Here is an 18682-nt window from a genome sequence, read left to right on the forward strand (position 1 = left end):
AAAATAAGAAGAGTTGGAAGGGACCTTAGAGGTCATCTAGTCCAACCCCCTGCTCAGGCAGGAAAGCTCATACCCAGGGGTCCTCAAACCTTGGCAACTTGGAGACTTGTGGACTTCAACTCCCAGAATTCCTCAGCCAGCTCTGCTGGCTGAGGAATTCTGGAAGTTGAAGTCCACAAGTCTCAAAGTTGCCAAGGTTTGAGGACCCCTGCCCTATACCATTTCAGACAAGCAGGCTGGGGGAGGGGGGCAGGAGGAGGGGGGGGGTCAACCCGTTTAATAATAATAATAACAAAAAAAATAAGAAGAGTTGGAAGGGACCTTAGAGGTCATCTAGTCCAACCCCCTGCTCAGGCAGGAAAGCTCATACCCAGGGGTCCTCAAACCTTGGCAACTTGGAGACTTGTGGACTTCAACTCCCAGAATTCCTCAGCCAGCTCTGCTCTGCTGGCTGAGGAATTCTGGGAGTTGAAGTCCACAAGTCTCCAAGTTGCCAAGGTTTGAGGACCCCTGCCCTATACCATTTCAGACAAGTTTCTTCGAGTGCTCTTCGGAACACAGCGCTTTGCGGGGCCAGAGCCAGTCCTAGGGTCCCATCCAGGTGGCAGACGCCACTACGGTCCTTCTTTTGTCTGCCGCATCTGATCCACCAGCTTCTGAGGAGCTTTTCCAGAGGTTGCCGTCTACAAGCCTTTGCCTACTGGTTGCCCGCAACTTTTTGGTAAAGAAACGGAAGGCATTGGGCAGCCCCTTCTCTCCTTGGGGTCTCCCTGCCCCCATCCCCATTTATCTCCTCCCAGCCTTGCAAATCCAAACCTGAGCAGGTGGGGAAGACCTGGGCTCCGGTCCTCTATCCCACAGCCCAGCTCTCAGGGCGCAGGAGCTCCCCCCTCCAAAAAAAAGGCAAAGAGTTAAATGCCATACCATTTAAGAAATAGTTACACCCAGAAGCCTGCTGACCCTTCACATACCATAAAACTGTTGACTAAGAGTTTTGCACAATAGGTTGCTTTTCTCCCTAATGCCTATAACCCATTTTAGGGGAAAAAATGCTTTGTGACTAGTGCAAATCAGTCACCCACCACACGGCTAAGCATGAAAGTTGTACAGTACATAATTGGCTGTAAGAGCAACACTTCTAAAAATAGGAATTGTTTCTCAGGAAACAATCTGAATTATGGCTAATCTGAATTATGGGTTGCCTGTAGCAGGAGAACGGAGCTTGGTGCTCTTGGACTACAATGCTTTCCATTGCTTATTTTGCCCATGTCGGTCAGGGATAATGGAGAATGAAGTCCTTAATTTCTAGATGACAGCTTGACAGGCATTTGTAAGCAGCTTAATACAGCAGGCAGATGGCTCTAGCTGATGTGCATCTTTAGCATTTATACATCTTAAAGTTAAAAGCAGTGAATGGCATCAAAAATGTAGAAGCTGATCAAGTATTACATTTAGGATATGAATATGTGAGGATCCATACACACAACATATTTATAACATGCAATGTGTTTAATGCACTGAAATATTGAGAGGATCCTCTTACAGGTATAAACCTAGTGTGGAGGGTGGTCCTCCAAGACAGACCTTTGACAGTCAATCAAACTTTATTTCAGTCAAAAACCAGTATAGAAAACAAAAGGAACAAAAGAGTGCAGAGAAGAGCAACAAAGATAATTAGGGGATTGGAGGCTAAAGCATATAAAGAACGGTTGCTGGAATTGGGTATGTCTAGTAGTTTAATGAACAGAGGGACTAAAGGTGACCCAATATCTCAGGGGCTGCCACAAAGAAGAGGGAGCCAAGCTATTCTCCAAAGCACCTGAAAGCAGGACAAGAAGCAACGGATGGAAACTAACCAGAGAAGCAACCTAGAACTAAGGAGAAATTTCCCAACAGAACAATTTAGTAGAACAATTTGCCTCCAGAAGTTGTGAATGCTCCAATACTGGAAGGTTTATAAAAGATGAAAAACCCAAGATTGCCAGCCATTCTGATAGCCTTCAGCAGTTTAACTTGCCCCTCAATAATTTTTCTGACTAACACCTCTGCCATCAGGGCAGGACTTTGAGACTGAACCCTAAGTCACACGCCCCAGGGTTGGGTTATATCTTTTTAGTGACTGTGAATACACACTATTATCTGAAGAGAAAGAGGCATAAAACCATTTACATCCAAAGTCTAAAAGTCCCTGGTCTTCTTAGCTGGGCCTACATAGGTAGCTCCTTAAGATGAGTTGCACTGGAAGGAAAAAAAAATTGCCAGCAGAGACTGCAAACAAACATCGAAAGTGAAGAACTGATTTGCCAGGTACATTTTGGAAAATTTAATCACCATCTAGTTTTCAAAGCAGTTATCATCATGAGCGATAATTCCAGGTGGATTCATTTGGTAAGGACAACAGTGGTTGGTTGAATTCTTAATCCATACATTGTATGTTGCTCTATATTTTTCAGATCACAGAATCTTGAATAGTTCCAACCACTAGAGATTAACATCACCTGGTGAGTTTCTGCATCTAGGGGTGGAGTTGAACCCTTCTTGTCCAGCACCATAATTACTTCATCATGTTTACCGATCTCTAAAAAGGAAGTATGATTGAAGGCAGCCTTCTTTTAGCTGGTGTCCTTCAAATACACAAGCATCATTGCCCCAGCATTGTTCAGAATTAGGCAGTGCCTTCCAGGAACATCCATTCTACAGCATCTAGGTCAGATTCCCTGTTCAGGTTATACAAATATATTTCTGGACCACAGTTTTATGGAAGCATCCCCAGGGTGCTGGTCTCTGCGTGCAATGCCTCATTTTGTCATTCACCAGCATTAGCATCCAAAAGATTCACAGCATGGCTTTTAACCAAGAGTATGTTCACTTCTTGCACAGATTAACTGAATGGCAGGGACAGTGAGCAATGGCATTATGAAAAACACCTTGTGTCAAGGCACCACACACCTCCAAAGAAGGCACCATGTGCGAAGTAGAAACAGAAGCTTCCACTTGCTATAGCCTGGAGATATATAGCCACATCTTCATAAGATGGGTGTAAATCCTTGGGTTGTCTTAAGATTTGATGCAGCAAGTGACCTTCAGGCTTTATTTATAAAGCTAAAGATCAGCAACCAATGAATGAATGTAAGGCCTTTTCACTATACCGCCACATTGCATTACTGTTAGGACATTATACACAGGTGGTCCTCAACTTACGACCACAATTGAGCCCAACATTTCTGTTGCTAAGTGACACAGTAGTAGTGAATCTGGCTTCCCCGTTGACTTTGCTTATAAGGAGGTTGCAAAAGGTGATCACGTGACCCTGGGACACTGCAGCCGTCATAAATGTGAGTCAGTTGCCGAGCATCCATATTTTGATGATGTGACCGTTGGGATGCTGCAGCGGTCATAAGTGTGAAAAACAAATCCTAAGTCACTTTTTTGCAGTGCCGTTGTAACTTTGGACAGCCGCTAAATGAACTGTTTTAAGTCTTGTTAGCATATGGATGCTTATGATTGTTCTTTGTTCTTATACCCTGTATTTAGCTCTGGGAAGTGGGGGGGGGGGAAAGGGGGGAATGGGGGGGAGGGATAGGGAGGGTTAGGTAGGGGTGGGGGGAGGGGGGATGGTTAAAGTTAAAATGTACTGTAAAAGTTTTCAATAAAAAAATGAACTGTTTTAAGTCGAGGACCATAATCTGTCTAAAGTTATGACTCCTAAAACAAGACTCCATTTCAGATAATATCATGAATACATTTAACCAGGAAGCAGTATGGAAATGGCCTGACATCCCAAATTAGCCCTCTGTAATGGTATTCTGTGGCAATTTCCATTCCAATTAAGCAGCCTAGCCTTGGGCTGGTACTTCCACCACAACATAAACTAATAAATGCTAATCTTATAATGTAATCCAATTTGCACCCATTCCCTTACAAGTACAGATACTTACTTTACAAATTGTACCATAATGGGACCGGAATGTCTGTAACTAAATGATATAGTTGCTAATGAGCTATGTCCAATTTTGCTGGGTTTTTTGCTGGGGTCATTCCCACAGTCATGAAGCAAATTCAACTTCCTTCCTTGACTTTGCTTGCCAATCATGTGATCCTAGGACACTGCAACTGTCAAAAACACATGCCCGTTGCCCAGCCCCTGAATTTGGATCACATGATCATGCAACACTGCAACAGTCTTAAGTGCAAGGACAGATTGTAAGTCACTTTTGGTCAGCACAACGCCGTTGTTAACTTTGAACAGTTGTTACATGAATGATTGCAAGTTGAGAACTATCTGTATTAAATATGCTAAAGCACGTCCACTACAAACCAGATTTTGGCATTATTTGTCTTGTTGGTGAGGTGAAGAAAAAGCAAATCAGAAAACTTAAAAATTTTGGCAATCACAGATGCCCCTTTCACATGACAATTTAGTCACGCATTTTTTTACTACATTTCTCAACACTGTATAATTAGTTGTATGCAGCCGTGACCTGGGTAGCTATTAAAAAAATCTGAAGCTGTTTAAATTATAAATATAAAAAAGGGCAGGATTTTTCAGAATTTTAAAGACCCAAAACTATGCCATATATAAAATAAAGCAAGTAAGACGAGAACAGTTTAACTAAGCTCAGAAAGCAGTGAAATAAATTAAATGTCTGGGACATAGGGACTTAAATGAGTCATTGCTGCCACTTCAGAGCAACTCTCCACCCAGGACAAATGTTCTTTATGCTAAGCTTCTCAAAAAGCCTAAGCCTTGTCAAATTATACAGTATCCTTCACTTTGGTGAATATACTTGATCTGAAAACACGACAGGACTTGCATGTTTTTAAAGTATGCTGATCATGAAATCCATAAAAAAATCTCATGCAGTGCTAGTATGTATGAGATGTATGAGTGTAAAGCTTTCTCAGCCTTTTAAATTCATAGCCCTCAGGCCACAATCTTATGTAAGGGATGAGACATCAGGGTGCTGCATGTAGCTTCCAGACCCATTTTGTCAGAAAACTAGACAGCACGGCCCAATTAATGCTGTACATACATATCAGATGATAACTTTCTTCCAAATAGATTGCACTACAAATTCTCAGATGTCTCCATTAGCTCCCCAAACACAAATCACTCTCAAAAATTGTGTTAGTTTTAAACTGCCAGCTGGCAGAGGGAGTTTGTATGGATTGATCCTTGTGCCAGGGGGAGATCACAAAAAATAAAACAAGAAGAAGTTGGTGATCAAGGTAATCACTTCATTGAGCAAAGTCCATATGATAGATACTGCATTTTGCTAGCTGAAACACTGTACAAATAAACCATAATTAGTTATCATTACATGCATTCTATGATTTGGATTAAGAACGGCAGTAATAGAGAATATGTTGTCTTACAAATGAAAGATATAAGATAGGCATTTTATCTCCAGCAAACACAAAGTGGGGAAAGAGAAGATTAGAAAGTATAGCATGACCTTAGTTTCATTTCTGAGTGTTTGACATTGTTTAAAACCCAATTCTTTTAAACATTTTAAGATGCAGAAAAAGTAGAGTTTACAGGTTCATTCATTATTTTGCAGTAGAAAGGTAAATCTCAAGTTCCTTCAGACAATATTCAACTGCAAAGTGATGCAAGATAATGAAACATACAGTACTTATCTACCCTTATCTACTATCTCTATTGTTCCTATGATTGAACAAGTAGTCTGGAGTCCAGGAGGGGGAGGCTTTCTCAGTGGGCAAGGAGGCATCGGGAGCTTGGGATGTCTGGTAGGTAGGAAAAGGGCAAGCATGGACCCCCTCTTGCAGTTCATAGAGTAGAGCTCTAATTATGCAATCATCATTTTAGTCTGGAAGGTTCTGTCTGTAGGCAAACAATAAAGCTACTCAGAAATACGTCCATGTCATTTTTGTTTTGTGCAGTCTGACATCAGTCTTGAGAGTAAAACATACTATCTGCATAACTATAGAGATACTCTAGGAATTGCTAGGGAGGGTCTGTGCTTGCCATCTTTCTGCCTGCCAGACATTCCACTGTCTTTTGCGAAGCAGCCTCTCCCTCCAGAGACTACATTCAAACACACTTTCCTAATTTATTCCCAACAATGCTGTTAGGCAGGTTCAGCTGAAGGAAAATGCCAGGTTCCAAACTCTTGGTGAGATTATTATTCTTCCTGGTCCCACATTGTGGGATTTTTAGTAAAATATACACACAAGCTAACGTTGCCAACTTAAATGAATCTCCCGTCGCTTATTTTGCATTGTTTTCCCACTTGTCTTTTAGTGTCACATGAAAGCCTCAAAGGCTAGTCTTCACCCTAGAACTGATGCAGATAATCACAGAACAAAATTTAACTGGAATTTCCTTGGATGTGCTGAGAATAAGAACAAACCTGACTACAACCATCACACAAATTAAATGATGGTTTCTGTACAACAGAAAGGCTTTTTGCATAAGTAGTACTGAAACAAGTAAAAATAAGAAAACAAAACGAGAATTTTCCATTGAAGATTTCTTTCCTACCATGGAGACAACTGAGCTGTATTCTTAAAACAGAGAACATGTGGCATTCTTATCCAATAGTTTAACAATAGAATTGTTGCACAATGTTTAATTTGGCTGCCTCTTTCCTTGCTTGGCTCATTGTCCTGGCCACCTCGTCTCTGCAGAGTCCAGTTGCAACAACTTCTTGGTCATTTTATTCATTGCTAAACTATATTATCTTTATAGCATGTTCCTCTCCTGATTTTAAAAAGTTTATAAAGATTTACAGCAGAAAAAGACCATGCAATATTTTTTTAAAAAAAAACCTTAAACTATCGACTAATGTTTGGAAGTTTGAGTTCACTGAACATATATGGCAACAAACAGTATCAACTAGACTTTTGAAATTTATGGAAGGAAAGTCAATAGCTAATGTTACAGCCAAGCCATATATTTTTCTTCTTACTGATATTCAGAGCACTAGGGCACAAGAAACCAGGAAGTACGATACCATAGTTAACTGTTTTCTGTATCATGTAGTCTTTTTTATTTAAAGTATCTAAACCCTGCTTTTCAATCAGAAAGTGGTTTACAAATCTTTTATATATTGTATGATGTTGTCACTAAAACAGTTCTATTTATTTTATTATTTTAGCTATTTTATGCAGTGCTCTTCTTTAAAAAGTCTTGCAATCAATACCTGTTTTTAAAACCCTAAAAGATGTATTTGGGTCTGTTTTTTTTTTTGGAACCAGAGACACACTGTGAAGAGCTGGTAATTCATGATAGTAGCCTTACCTGACCTCCACAGGTATGGGAGATGATTATTCCACATCAGCTGCAACAGATTAAACCAGAATGCAACTGTAACATATAAACACTACATTACAACTAAGCATTTATCACCAAATTCTCCTGGCCCAAATCCTTATAATCAAGTTTATTAGTTGAAAGAGCCAGCTGTTCAAGCATCTTTTAGGCTGCTCCTTATCCCATCTTGAATTGTACTTGCATAATGAGGGATAAAATAACATGAAAAATCCCTGGGTTTTGGTTGCCCTAGTGATACATGGCTTATCAGCATGGTTGCACTTAAACATATTATATCCCAAAAGATATTATACAATTTATATGACAAATAGGAAGAATCTATAAATAATGCACAGAAAGAGTAGCTAAAGAGCCTGAAATCATGGCTTTACTGGTGCTGCATTGCAACTTAAGATTTTTTTTCCCCCTCTACCTTTCAAATACGACAGATAAACTCATTGAAATCCTTGATGGTCCAGAAGATTTTCTGATTTTCTCTTTTTGCCAAATGACTGCTCTCTTCTAGCTGGAAAAACTATGCAACAAAACCCTTAAAATAACAAGGGCCAGCATTTCATCCCTTCTTATTCACTGAATGGGCGAAGCAGCATAGTAGATTCTAGATCTGACCCCTTTGTTAAATCCGATCAAGCTTGCCATGCTTGTTATTCTAAAGTCAAAATGCACATCCCCACTTATTGCTTTGGAGGTCAAGAGAAAAGCCAGAGACCTGTAATAATTTCAGGACTGGATTTTAAGACTTGTCATTCATATTAAAGACCCTTCCTTTCCAGTTCTTCCAGTGCAGCTTGGACTCGGCAAACTGCCTCTTTCCTTGCTTGGCGCACATTGTCTTGGCCACCTGTCTCTACAGAGTCCAGTTCCAACAACTTCTTGGTCAGCATTTCTTCCAGTAAGCAGAAGTCCTTGTCTGTCTTTTTACCGACAAATTCATCCACTTCTTCTTCCAACAGTTCAATTCCCTCCATAACTTGTGCAATCTTCTGTATTCCAGGCTGCACATTTGTTGGAGGCTGTACGTTTATTTTAGAAGGCGATCCACTGTTAATTACAGATGGTTTCTTATGTACATTATCATACAGCTGGGGCTGTGCACTATACTGCACTTTGGAGTTAGAAGCAGGTGGCTTAACATCAACCTGTGCTGGTTTGTAGTCATTTGTGGTCCCAGAAGGCAAACTGTTGGCTTCAGGAAGATAGCCATGTTGGTTGATTCCTTGATCCATTTGGCTAAAAGAGTCCTAAATCAGGGGGGAAAAAAAGCAATTTCAACAACTCAGTCGATTCCATTTCCCTCCATCCTGTCTCGAAAATGCTGCAAAGGGAGATCCTTAGGTGGCCAATGTTGCCAGCCTGCCTCTCTGCATATCTGTACGATCTTCATGCTCAAGACGTCAGCGCAAAAAGGCTCTAGTGCTGAAGGCCACTGTGGATAGGACCTGAACTTTGAACCTGTCAGAATGACATCACAATGTGCCATGATTCAATAGCCTAAAACCTAGGTGACCTTTTCATGGGTTCTATAGATTAGATTAGATAACCTTTATTGTCATTTTTTTTCCTGTGGGCACAATGGCACATATTAAGAAAATGAAATTTAGTTGCTTCCTCTCAAAGTGTACACATACATAACACACATTTAAAACATACTATATACAACATATGTATAGACCTATACCCTTACATATAAGCTTACTTACTATAGCATAGTAAACAGTGTCCCAAAAACAAGACTGCAACAGCTCACTAGGCTAAGTGCTTCCTTCCTCACACACATACAACATTGTCAACTGGAAACAGCAAATAAGCTGTAGATGAACATGTAAGCCAAACAACTACCCCACTGAAGTTTTGCAAGTTTTAAATCTATCAAAGATGAGCATGCCCAATTACTTTCCCAATTAGGTTTCTTTTTAAAACTTTTACTTTATTGTTACCGATTTCTGCAATATCAAAGCATTTCAACTATGATCAAACTAGATTTCTCCAGTATTTTGCCCAATATTCAACTATGATCAAATTAGATTTCTCCAGTATTTTGCCAAAATGCTCTTGGCAAAATATTTCTATATCAATACTTGTTGAATATTAACCACCTTCTTGCTTTTTCAAATAGTTCTTTATTTGCCTCTGCAATTCTGCACCTATACAAATCTCCTCTAGATGTACTATAATACTATACTACTCCCATTTTATTTTTTTTAAAAAAAAGCATTTAAAGCCTGGGACTACAAATTTCCTATTAAATCAGACAAATTTCACACAGCACATGTAGAACAAACCTATACTTTGTTTCTCAGACTGAACGCTGAAAATAAATCAGCGTAGATTTCTATTTTTAATAAGCTTTGCCTTAACTCTTATCTAGTCCGTTACACTCCAAACACGTTCAGGCATTCTTTTTATATTAATTACCTACTGTATGTTACCGAGTTTGTTAGTACAGAAAGATTCACAGTATGTATTTGAAAACAAATATATGTCACTTTCATGTAATCAGTATCTGCTTGTGTAAAACCATCTTAATTTGGTTCGACTGGGTGTTTTTTTACTGCAAGTTAGTGACATTTTGACATGTTTATTTTAAATTAAATTATTAAGTAATTTATTTTGGCTGATTGTGTTTTCAACCAGTTTCAATTCTACCAGAGTTGAATCTTTTAAAAAAAAAACCTAAAGAAGGGAGGGAGGCAGAGGAGGAATGAGTGAGAGTATGTGTGGTTCACTATCCCAAGTAGTACTGCCAATTGTATATTCTCATTTGTTTAGCTCTTTACAAATTAGCATTAGCAAAACTAGAAGCATAACAAAATTATAGGCAAGGACAACACAATTTAAAACAATAGAAACTATGGTATTTCAAAGACACAACTCTGAATTTTCAGCATATTCTTTAATAGTTTGCATTAAAGGATAAGTAAGTACAGCTAAGCTAAACTATAAATTAGTATTACAACATCTATCAGGGTTTTTAAATAAAACCACCATCCCAAAACAGGTACTTATTAAACAGCTGGTGGCAAGCACTCATTTTAAAATTTGGATTCTGCTCCAAAAGGAGTCAGAAAGGTGTTGCATCTAATGGGATTCTTCCTATGATATAGTTGTAGGGCACAAATCCTAAAGCAGATGAAAAGAAGGGAGTTACTGATCTTGAATTAATAATACACCAGAGAGAGATAAAAGAGATATAAACTCCTTGTGTATTTCAAAAAACATACCTTTGGATTGTTACTTGGGGGATGTAGAGCGGACACCTCACTGCTAGGCCAAGATTCTGCAACATACTGGTTCCCTTGCCCTGCTGGGGGAGGGGGCCAACCATAGGGAGGCTGTATTTCATACACTCCAGGGGTCTGCCAAGTTGCATCTTGAAGTCCTGGTTGAGGAGGGGGCGGCCTCTGCTGCGGAATGCTAGGATTGCAATCCCTGTATGGATAGGGTGGGAGCGGAAAGCCTGGGGCCTGCAGAAAAAGGGGGTGGGTGGGTAGAGAGACTCTTTCTTTAATCACCCCAGCAAAACTCCTCACTTAATAAAACATTAAAAGGCATTTCTGGTGGCAGTGTTTCCGTGGCACCAATTAATTCCACTTTAGTAGAAAAACAACATTCCCCTTATGTGTTCAATGCTTCAAAAGGCCTGGTCCTTTTCTGATGGGCACATCCAATTATGGTCCATCCATGCGGGGTGTAATACAGCTGAGTAAGCAAAGGTTTGTCCTCCCATTTCCTTACTCTCATGATCAGGACACATGCCAGCACTTTACAGTAGAGGCTTCTCAGCACCATTGGGGTGCCCCTTCTTTCGGTATTTGAATGCTCCTTTTCGATTTGTTGTCTCTACATCTCTCTATCTTTTTTTTTTAAAGGGGGGGCAGTAATTGAAACAGATAAAATAATATGGCCTAGAAACCAAGAGGAAAGTGCCAGGCCTCCTTTAGGCATGAAAGCCAGATGGGTGAATTTGTGCCAGTCACTCTTTACAGCCCAACCCACCTTATAAGGTTTGTTGTTGGGGAGAGACTAGAAGGCAGGAAGATTAGGTGTGTTTGTGGTCTTAAGCTAACCAAACACACACACACACACACACACACACACACAAAATGATGATTCATATCAGATATTTACTTGTGGAGGGGAGTATCCTGCTACCTGCCTCCTCACCATGGAGCCTTCAGTTGGATAGTCTGGAGGAGGATAATTCCAGTTGGATGCTGGTGATGGAGTTCTATATATGCTAGAAGATTCTGTGGAGTAAGAGGCGGGAGGGTGCTCTGAAGAATAGTATGTGTTTGATTGTGGGAGACTGGGATATGGCGGCCCTGCCCCAGGAGCTGGGTATGAAGGTCCATAGACACCATTTGTGTAGGAAGAATCAATTCCCTGGAGGACAAAAAGAGAAACTATTTGAACCAGCTAGCCTAGCTTACAGACAAGAATTCATTAAGGGTATCAATGCCTTATTCCAGCGTTTCCCAACCTTAGGAACTTGAAGATGCGTGGACTTCAACTCCCAGAATTCCCCAGCCAGCATAGCTGGCTGGGGAATTCTGGGAGTTGAAGTCCACGCATCTTTAAGTTCCTAAGGTTGGGAAACGCTGCCTTATTCAATGACAGTTCCAGAATTATTTGCCTAAGCAGCCTCAGTAAACAAAATCACATCTATTAAGAGTTTATTTTTTTTTGGCTCTTGCAACTTTTAGTTACAGACAATATAGGATGTTGCTTGTAAAACAGTTAAGAAGGAAACAACAAAACAAAACAAAAACAGAACATATCCACTGCCAGCAGCCAACACCCAGATAAGGAGAGATGAACACCAGACAATCGAGCGGGAAAACAATACCCTAATCAAGGAGAAAACCACACCCCCACTTTGCCAGAAGAGAAGCCACTATATATAAACAGAGGACAAATTCCACACTCGCTTGCACTGATGTTGCCTAGTTGGTAACCAACCAAGCTCAGAAAGCACCAAGGATTCCATAGCAAAAGAAGCTGTTCTATTTCTTACTGTTTGCTTGTTTCTGGTCATAATAAAACAAAATGACCCAGTTGGGAAGATATTAAGATCACTGATACTTCCTTCCCTTGAGGACCACCCGGAGGCGCCAACTGGTACAGAATGCAGCCGCGAGAGTTGTGTTGGGAGTCTCCCGATACTCCCATGTTACACCTCTGCTCCGTGAGCTGCATTGGCTCCCAGTTGTCTTCCGGGTGAGATTCAAGGTACTGGTAATGGTGTTCATGGCAGGGGTCCGGAGTACCTTAGGGAGCACCTGCTGCCGGCATCAACTTCCCTCCGCCCTGTGCGCTCCCACAGAGAGGGTCCCCTCAGGGTGCCACCGATCAGAGAATGTTGATTGGTGGCCCCCAGGGGGAGGTCATTCTCTGTGGGCGCCCCGGAGCTATGGAATCGGTTGCCGGTTGAGCTCCGGATGGCGCCCGACCTTCGCTCCTTCCGTCGTGATCTGAAGACACTCTTATTTGAACAAGCCGGCCTGGCCTGATGGGGTATGGGTTGGGTTTTTATGGTCATTTTTAATATCTGTATTTACTGTTTTTAGTCGGGCATATGTTTAATTTTCTTTTAACTTTTGTATTTTGTATTTTTTATATATCTGCCCTGTTCACCACCCTGAGTCCTTCGGGAGAAGGGCGGTATATAAATAAAATTATTATTATTATTATTATGTAAAAGAAACTGATTTATGTAAAAGTAGTAGCCCTGTGAACAGCAATGACAGGCTAATAAGCAATCTGGAACAGATTTTACAAACTGTCACTTAGGGCAAAATTTCAGGTGCTAAGATTAAGCTTAAATTTTGTGTCCAGGTGACACCTAAATTCTTACACAGAATGATGTTACACAGCAGACACCCTCTGAAAATTTATATGCTGCATTACTTAACTTGACCCTTTTTTAAATCTTGCTATATACTACCCACTCTCAAACCAGAAGCTTAAATTATTCTACAAGAAACCATGTCGAGACAAAATGCAGTACATTATTCCTTTTACTCTACCTGGCCTTGAAGCTCTGATCCAACAGGATATGGATTTGAATAGGAAGCTCTTGGAGATGAATTCCAGTAGTTGGGGGCATACCCGGGATAAGGAGGCTGTTCCTACAGGAAGAACCAATACATTAAATTTCTGCAAGTGATTAGCCTCACACCCAGAGTGTTTCCAGAATACTTTTAAAGCTAACTTTTGCAAACAAGGTCAATGTCAGACCATCAGTAGGAAGTTCAACAGAATGTTGCTGGGTCAGAGACAATCTTCTTCTTAATCCATGGCTACCAAGCTAAATTCAGCAACATTTGTACATTTGTTGTAGCTTGTTGTTGCTGCTACATCTGCTTGTAGCAACATGCGTGATTTCTGTTATAAGATCCTTATAGCAGAGGAGCCTCAAAAAAAAAAAAGTAATGGATTGACTCAATCAATTCTTGATGACTGTGTGGGACGACTGATACAGCTTTCTTAGCTACAATAAATATAGAAGAGGTTTGCCTCTAGTTTCATCCAAGATGTTTTTCAACTTCACAGTGTAGTTTACAGCCCGTGTATTCCAGAATTCCAGCCAAGTTAAATGAGGCACAATCGAGGTCCAACAAAATCCACTGGGTGTTGCTATTGCTTTAACAATTTTAATAAATGCATAACTTGGGTATGACTTCGTTTTAATAAACATGGAACTGTTTTAAGAATATACATATTTCAAGTGGTGACTGGCAGGCAGGCAGGCAAGGAAGTCTTGTTTTATTGATGATACCTTAAGACTCACAACCACTGGCAAAAAAATAGGATGAGCACATTGTAGAATAGAAGCCTTCCAGTCTTTTCAAGCTTATATCAGGGAACGGAAAGAGCAGGACTTCCTTTTTCATAATGCAAAACCATTTATATTTATATGAACGTGCACTGCATGATTAATAACAAATCCCAATTTTACCTGTAAAAATCAAATCCTGGAAGGAGGTGGGTGGGTGGGAGAATCAGAGAACAGGTGAATGAAGTCCTTTGCTCTACAGTACTTCCAGTATAAGTGGGACGCGGTGGCTCATTGGGTTAGGACACTGAGCTTGTCGATCAGAAGGTCGGCAGTTTGGCGGGTCGAATCCCAAGTGCCGCATAACAGAGTGAGCGCCTGTTACTCGTCCCAGCTTCTGCCAACCTAGCAGTTCGAAAGCACGTAAAAATGCAAGTAGAAAAATAGGGACCACTACAGTGGGAAGGTAACAGCGTTCCGTGCACCTTTGGCATCTAGTCATGCTGACCACATGACCATGGAGACATCATCGGACAAGCGCTGGCTCTTCGGCTTTGAAACGGAGATAAGCATCGGCCCCTAGGATCAGAAACGACCAGCAGGCATGTGCAGGGAAACCTTTACCTTTACCTTACTTCCAGTATTACATTTCTGAAATGCTTTACAACATCTTAAAGCTTAGCTCATCTGTTGGGTGAGCATTACAACACACAAAGAATTAGTAACTTGTGGTGTTAGGTAAATGTCTACATACTACATTCATGTAAGGATAATATAATAATCCGATAGGAATGATCTGAAAATAGGGATTATGTAACAATGGTTTCTTCCAAGCAATGGCTAGAAAATCTGTAATTTTCAAATGACAAGAGGTATAAATAAAGAACATATCAGAATGACCAATATGTATCCAAACAATACCTAAACACAAGCTTAGAAATGCTTAAGCGTACGCTAAGTACGATAATCTAAAATTTATTTATGATTCAAGTAAGTCATTCATACAGTATCTTTGTTTCAATTACAGATAGTCATCAAGTTACAATCACAACTGAGCCCAAAATTTATGTTGCTAAGTGAACCATTTAAGTGAGTTTTGCCCCATTTTATGACTTTCTTGCCACAGTTGTTAAGTGAATCATTGCATTTCTTAAGTTAGTAACATGATTGTTAAGTGAATCTGGATTCCCCCGTTGACTTTGCTTGAAAGAAGACCGCAAAAACCGATTCCCAGTGACCCCAGGACATAGCAATCGACATAAATATGAACCAGTTGCCAAGCGTTCGAATTTTGATCACTTGACCACGGGGACGCTGCACTGGTCATAAGTGTGAAAAACAGTGTTTGATCAGTTGCTAAATGAACTGTTGTAAATCGAGGACTACCTGTATATAAGGGTGATTCAGATAGTAACACTAAATCCTCTAAAAAAACAGAGGCCAGTGCCCACTGAAAAACCAACCAAAGTACTACTGCATAAACTTTGTGGATCTCCATTTACTCTTATAGATGTTGAGAGTGACCTGTATTTTTTAGAAATGGAAGAGTTAAGATGCTGCACAAAATATCAAGAATTATATAGGTTTATAAAAGTACCATCCTCCTTTCCTCAAGGAAAACAGTCTCAGCTCCTATCCATTTTTCTTTAACCAATACAATTTCCACCTTATATTTTATAAGGCCCCTTAATGAACTATTTAAACTTAAGGTATTTTACACTGGTAATCTTTAACCATCAGTAGCAAAATATCAGTCTTTCAGGACCTATTTCACCGATTGAGCTATTAAGTGATATCAAAAAATATTTGGAATTATTATGTTTTTACATTTTTAATATCTGTTGGTATTTGTGATGCACTAAAAATAACATTGGTAAAGCTGTGTATGTTTTATTTAATAATCACCTGGGGAACACCTTTCCTTTTACACTTAGGCTTACTATTTACTGAATAGCTTGCCAGGAGTGACTAACCAAAAACAGGCTTTATCTTAAATCTCTCTTCAGCAATCAAACTGATTAAAAACTTTGCCTGAAACTCTTATTCACAGCTTGTCTAACTGTCCAAGAATTTATAGAATGCAAGTATAGTTTGTCATCTCTCCTCAATGTGCTTTAACTGGGAGACTACTTATTTAGTTCTTAAAATTTCAGAGACTAAAATGCTTTCCCAGAAGAAGGAAGTTAATAATGAGACAAATATGTGAGTTTTAAAACACATTAAAGTTATTTCTATTCCAACATTAAAATAAGGTGTCAAGAATTATAGTAATAACATTGTATTGCACTAGTTACATTCACTAGTTACATTTCACTGATGCTTAAAGGCTATCTCATCTCTAGTTCGAGGCACATCTCCTGCCAATTGTTTGTATTAAAACTAATCTCCAAGAAATAGAAATTCAGATCATACCCCCTCCTTGTTGCTAAGAATTTTCTAGGTATTTAAGTATATTAGATAAGTGTTCACAGTTTAGACTTAGGATTTCTTTGTTATTCAATCAGAATCTTTTGTAAATCTTTTATTGTTACAATCTCAATTTTTAAGCTTGGAAAAAGCTAGGGTATAATAAACTAAAAACATTTGCTTCAAAACAGTGTCTTTTACACAATACTACCACTATGAATTACTACTTTTTAAAACCCTATTTGAATCTGCTTCAGTATTTTGAAGGCTATTAATCAAGTTCAAAAACAGAAAAACAACTACTCTAGAAAGGAGCCAGCTAATCACACCCAAGCTTTGGAAATAAGCTCTATTTGCCATGCAACATAACCATCAAGGAAAGAACCTTCTAGGAATACAAAACATTTAAGGTATTTAACAATTTCTCAGAGCCTACCTTCATGACACAGAACTGTTAGAGAGCACGGAGCATTTTACTGTACACAGCCCTATAAGACTAAACAAAACGGAGTTGCTTCGTTTTATGGTTTTTCCCCCAGATTTATGCAGCGGTGCCTGCCTTCCTCCTCTAAACGTTGAATGTGTTAGCCAGCAAGTCTTTTTTCCCCCCAAAATAGGATAAAAGCATCCTCCAAGAACACTTCTCGAGTCTCTGGGCTCCATTTTTCAAAAAAAAAAATATTATTATTTTTATTTTAATTCCATTTATATCCCGCCCTTCTCCGAAGACTCAGGGCGGCTTACAAGCTTAGCAGTAGCCTTCATTCTATGTATATGCCTGCTTATTAGGGCTTTCACACACACCCCAAGCAGCATTATTACAAAGTCAGCTTAATTGCCCCCAACAATCTGGGTCCTCATTTTACCTACCTCGGAAGGATGGAAGGCTGAGTCAACCTTGAGCCTGGTGGGATGCGAACCTGCACTAATTGCAGGCAGCTGGTGTTACTTAAGGAGGCATTAGCCCACTGCTCCACCAACCTGTACGGTTTTTTCCTGGGGGGCGCAGAGGGGACAGACAAGGACGACAAATTCTAGAAAGGAACAAGATGATGACATTTCCTATAGGACTTACCATTTTCTTAACTTCTAACCAACCCGGAAGTATTTTCCCCCTTTTTCCTTAGCCAAAACCCAGGGAAGGTTTTGTTATGGCTCAGCTCCGGCATGCGTGCCCTTGGTGCGGGAGGAGGAATGCATCAGCCAGAGTTAGCTAAACAATCATTTAAAAAGCAAAAAAAAAAAAAAAGCAAAATGCGGAGGGGAGGAATAACGAGATGAGCAAACTGGACGGGCTTCGTCTCACTTCCTTCTCAAAGTAGACGCAACAGGCTAGAACAGGGGTCGGCAACCTCGGCTCTTTTATGACTCGTGGACTTCAACTCCCAGAATTCCTGAGCCAGCATGGCTGGCTCAGGAATTCTGGGAGTTGAAGTCCACGAGTCATAAAAGAGCCGAGGTTGCCGACCCCTAGGCTAGAAGCACGTGGTAGCACCTCGGGGGGGGGGAATAGGGCCAAGGAGACGCAGACGGTGGCCTGAGGGGGTCAATTACGTAACATAGCGTTAATCACTGGGAGAGGGGAAAAATAAAAAAGAGTATAGACTTGGGCCGTTACCTGGGAGCCGCCGTGAACAGCTCTCTGCCCGCTGCCGCGGTACTGGGCACACCTAAAGGGTGTCGTGCCCCACGGTGGTGGGGGAGGCTCCGGCTCAGGCCGAACTCGTTCCACTTCCGTGCCGCGTAACCTCCTCAGCGCCGCCGCCATTACGGACACTCAGTTAGCATTTATTTATTTATTTATGTTCCCCTTGTAAAGCAACGCGCCTGCGCACCAGGACGACCAATCACAATGATCAACACACCTCTTCGGCTTCGATTGGCTGTTTACGGTATTCCCGGATGTGGGGAGAGCGGTAAGGGTTTTGCTAAAAGGAATTAAACGCTGCTGCTGACGTCAATAAGCGAGGACCGCTCCGCAACGTCACGGGGAATAATATCCAATCAGCAAGCCTGGTTTGGAGGGGGGGGAAAGAAACAAGTTTTAATTAACTCTTAAAGCGCCGGAGGAAAAAAAAAAAGAGGAATTCGGATTTTGTTTAGTGCCCAGATGAGAAATTTGCCTTCTTTTTCTCTCGTCACTTGTTATTCATTTTACGTAGCAGAATTTGCCTTCAAACTTTATTTGGAAAGAGGAATATTGT

General features: G+C 40.5%; 1 protein-coding gene across 2 annotated transcripts; it reads right to left on the reverse strand.

Annotated features, from left to right (window-relative positions):
* Positions 1–7147: 7147 nt before the first annotated feature.
* On the reverse strand, positions 7148–18289 carry BAG4 (BAG cochaperone 4). Of its 2 annotated transcripts, none has more exons than XM_083368793.1 (5): positions 18097–18289; positions 13324–13425; positions 11426–11680; positions 10519–10761; positions 7148–8538 (listed from the first exon to the last, which is right to left on the reverse strand). In XM_083368793.1, exons 1-5 carry the CDS (start codon positions 18244–18246, stop codon positions 8050–8052), a joined length of 1239 nt encoding a protein of 412 aa, XP_083224919.1. In that variant the 5' UTR covers positions 18247–18289; the 3' UTR covers positions 7148–8049. The 2 variants fall into 2 exon arrangements, with proteins under 2 accessions (XP_083224919.1, XP_083224920.1); XM_083368794.1 differs by lacking the exon at positions 18097–18289 and adding an exon at positions 17554–17810.
* Between the last annotated feature and the right edge of the window lie 393 nt (positions 18290–18682).

This window comes from Vipera ursinii (genome assembly GCF_947247035.1).
Source record: "Vipera ursinii genome assembly, chromosome: 8".
Classification (NCBI taxonomy): Eukaryota; Metazoa; Chordata; class Lepidosauria; order Squamata; family Viperidae; genus Vipera; species Vipera ursinii.